This window comes from Schistosoma mansoni, chromosome 1 (assembly GCF_000237925.1).
Source record: "Schistosoma mansoni strain Puerto Rico chromosome 1, complete genome".
NCBI lineage: Eukaryota > Metazoa > Platyhelminthes > Trematoda > Strigeidida > Schistosomatidae > Schistosoma > Schistosoma mansoni.
Window position 1 is genome coordinate 2,165,832 of NC_031495.1, and position 4,314 is coordinate 2,170,145.

The following is a 4,314-nucleotide window of genomic DNA, read 5'->3' on the forward strand; positions in this document are numbered from 1 at the left end:
TTTCCAACTCCCCTAGGTGGACTCGCCTTGTCCACCAACCCGGTTAAAGCGCCGGACATTCGCTTTTCGTCCTCTCACTTTTGTGAATAACACCCCCGCCACGAGAAGGCAGTGAGTAGGACTTCCCTGGCAGAGGCTATATACGCGTGGCCATGTGAGAGCATTTGGAGAGGGAGAGTGGACTCTCCCCACTCTCGGCCGTACCAGGGCATTTTGGGGGCTTTGTTTACCTTTATGTTATTCCTTAAAAATTAACATTTGTTATTAAATATTACGTAATAATCTATTTCAGCATCCATCATACGACAGTCTTTATTAATTCTGAACAGCATTATAAGTTAAAAATGTGCTAATACGGTTTCTATCTACGGACGTTCTCCATTCAGAAAATTTCAAGTTTAATGTCTTTAATTAAATATTGTTCAGAATTAATGTTTATTCTTTGCATTGTTTCTGTTTGTTTTCAGCGTACACGATGCAGTGCTGATGGTGATTGTCCTGAAGGCAAGTTTCTATTTTTCAAATATTAATTCTTTAAATTAATTAGTTGATCAAGTTGTTAAAAAGGCATATTTTCATTTTCAAACGAAATGATACTCTTGTTACTCGACACAACTCGTCACCCAATTTAACAATCAAAGACATTACCCTTAAGGTATGCTGGCGGTGACTGATTTCTTATAGGACTGATATATTTCCATAGATTATTAACTTTTATTATATTTATCTAATCTTCAGTTCCGATCAAACTAAAGTATCGGCCACTAGTTTAAACAAATGTGTTTCTGTGTAGCGAGAATAAATGCTAATCGATTCGTTTCTGTAGGCGGATCATTTTCTAATTTCACGAAGAAAGTATCTCAATGGAGTGGACTTAATAGTGACTGCATAATAAGACCATACAGCTGTCTATAAAATTTGTTTTTAAATTAAAAATGTGCATTCATTGTACATCCGAGGATTAAATCTTTTCATCTGGCAACAGGACATATAAGAGTCATTAAGAGTTCTGTTCTCTCTCACTTGATGGGTACAGGACATCACATTGGCTTGAATAAGACTTTTAAGGTTATCCACCATATTCCATCAAATTCACCACGTGGTTAACGAGTTTGTCTGTTCCATATTGCGGAAGCTATCGGAATTCGTGTTCACAAACGTAACCTCTGCGTCCAAAAGACGTTTGTACAACCACTCTCTCGGTAATAGGTATAGTAGTGAGCTTTCAGCTGAATTTTCAATAAGTACCTTCTTTCAGAAATATTCAAACAATTTTCCAATTTCCTCCACTTTTGTATTTTTACATATTCTCAACATCCGTATTTTGATTCTTGTTATAATACTATAATACTGACCTTCCAGAGTATTTTGTTATTTCTTTTTATATTATCAGAATGGGGATTAATAGAGATTGTAGTTATTTAATAGTTGAATTCATAAGTCGATTTAGTGTAGACCACGATGGTAAACCTGGAAGCACGTGGGACTCGAACCCCTAGGACCTTTGGTCTCGCGCGCAGTGTAGCAAATGTTTGATTTTTAGAATAATTTGATTGTTATAATCCCCTTTCTTTCAATTACTCAATATTTTTTGTAATCGATGCGAAATTTTCTGATTATTACATTGGTCAACTACTTGATGAGCATTATTTCGTTGATGTAAATCATACGTATGTATGCATTTGTGTAGAGCCGTGATGAAAAACTAATTGAAAAGAGATTTCTCCGTTCTGTCAACTAAGTTTTATTTTTATGTTTCCTTCAGTGAGCTGATAATTTATATCTTAATATCATAACTGAAGTATCATTCTCATCTCAAACTTTAAGTGTTACATACACTTGACACCGGCAGATTATGAATGTATGACACTTGGTTGAGTTAGTGGTACTCGATGTCCAACTACTGATTGAATCTCACTTTCCTCTACTTTAAACTCTGGAACTGGGTACCATCACTTCCCATCACATCTAAAGCCGGGAGTACATGAATTTCTACTTAGTAAATATGTTAAGAGAAGACTACACCAGTTTTCGGTTATTTGTATTAAAATATTATATACATTTCGGTTGTATTCTCAGTTCCTGGTTTCTTTTTTTCATAGGTCAAATGTGTAAGGAACGTCGTCACGGAAGAGGACGTAAACATCAAAATGGTGGTACTCTGCTAGCTTCCGGCAATTCATCTCCATCCTCTCATAGTGGACCAAAAGTTGGAAAGAAATTTTGTCGCGAGAGAAAAAATGGAGTACATAGAAGATCAGGACTCCCATAATTTGTATCAAGGAACGTTGTCATCGGTATTCAAAGGAACTTCATTTATACTAGTTTATACTATTCATATATATAAATATCTTAATTTTTCCTTATTTATTGTTTTCCTGTTTTTTTTTCTATAGAAATTTGTCAGTTCACCTTCGAAATAACTTTTATTCAAAAAGTATAAAACACTATACATTCACCCATTCATCCATATATTCAATGTAATCCATTGCAAAAAAAAGTAATTTTACTTATTGTGTTTACAATCCTATTTCATGTTTTATCAATTCATTCAGCCATTAAGCATTTAACTCTTTATCTCCATTGCTCGACTTTACCCTTGCAATTTTACTCAGTTTTATTTTTGCTTGTTTTTGTCTATATTTTGCCTTAACTGATCTTTTTTCCATTGAAACGTGTGTATGTGTGCACGTACGTAGTTTCGTTTCTTATATTTGGTTTTATTACAATTCTCAGTAATTCTCCATGGGAAATATAAATTATTCAATGTTACCAATATAAAACATACACGATAATTCCTTGTTATTCATCTTCAATGTCTGTTCACTTATCATCTTCAAATTGTTTTCACTGCCACTTTTTATCTGGTCATGTAACTACCGGTTATTATATTCAACGAAAGTTCCGAATAATTTGTCGTTTGTACTCGTCATGAATTAATCTCAATATGAGTATCACTGAAAACTAGGAGGCATTAGACATACTACAGTGGTGCTCACCACCCATTTAGGGATTGAACCCATCAGATCTCGCACGGAACTCAGTCTTTAGAAGCAATGAGTTGGGGTGTAGTGGTGCAATTGCAGATTAAAAGAATTTGGAATGTCATGGCAATCATCTAATATCACTGGTAGCAACTTTCACTCTCTACATATCTGAACTCTACCAGTCACAAGTCTTTATTAGAGCTTCAGGTGTTTCTTGTAGTAAGTCACTTATGATCTGACTCTTATAGCTTGGTTGAAGGGGTTTTGTAGAGATTGGTTTACTTTGTCGGCTGTATTCGTCAGTGATACTCTGAATTCAATCGATACAACCTATAAATTATACCAATCTCAGAACTGCAACTAAACCTCTGATATATAAGGTAGTATCGTTGTATTAATGCATAGTTGTTGAATGATCTACGGCATTAACTAGTGTCTGTTGAAACATCATTTGAAAATCATGTAGTGGGTGGTTTCTGGTTGTACTACTTACTCATCTTCACTATCAGTACGAATGAGCATGGGCTGATTTGTTTATTGTATTTATAAGACTACATAATGAATGTCAATATTTTTCACCATTAAATAATTGATTTTTTATGTCATCAAATTATCATAGCGTTAATTTGGTTGTTGTACATAGAAATTGATCAATCCATATCATGAGGTATACTAAAGTTAACTATTCGAATGTATTATTGAATTAAACAACACAATGGTTCTGTGTCATGCCACGTCTGTCAGAATAACTTTGATATTTGGGTAGACATTACTTGTAATTGGATCCCTGTTTTAATTTAAAGTAAATTTAGAGTAAAATTGTAGTTTTCGTTTTTTTTTTTTGCAGTTATATACTTTAAAAAATGGATTCAAATGTTCAATAATAAACTGCTTCAATGTTTTGATCCTGTATGGCTTTTACAACCTTTCCAAAATAGAAGGGAACTCTTAACCTGTTCAAATCTTATACTATATCTGCGTACAAATTTGCTCTCAGTCAGTCAGTCAGCTACAACGTAGGACCAGGCACATATATGCATCGGTCCAAGTTGCCATAACTCATTAGCACAACAAGATGAACACCGAATTCATAGTAGTTAATTTAGTGGTGGTAATATATAAAAGAAAGGTTGTATATAAGAATATAGTATAGGAAGGAAAAATGTTATGAAGCAACTTTAATCTCAAGGTTTAAGGGAAGATAAAGAGTGTATACACCTACGCCATTGTGATCGATCCTGAGCTATGTCACACAGAGTCTCCAACCATTGGTTACGATAGTCACGCGAACCCCAACCAAACAGTCTGCATCTACCAACATGGCTCA

General features: G+C 34.4%; 1 protein-coding gene across 1 annotated transcript in view; it reads left to right on the forward strand.

Moving 5' to 3' along the window:
• The window catches only part of Smp_130950 (putative DNA double-strand break repair rad50 ATPase), a gene marked incomplete at its 3' end in the record, with an annotated part of 16,228 nt that extends 13,956 nt beyond the window's left edge, over positions 1–2,272 (forward strand). Inside the window, exons 6-8 of the mRNA XM_018792963.1 lie at positions 120–160; positions 468–504; positions 2,103–2,272. Coding sequence (XP_018647523.1) covers positions 120–160; positions 468–504; positions 2,103–2,272 — 248 coding nt within the window. The remainder of the gene's footprint in view (positions 1–119; positions 161–467; positions 505–2,102) is intronic.
• Between the last annotated feature and the right edge of the window lie 2,042 nt (positions 2,273–4,314).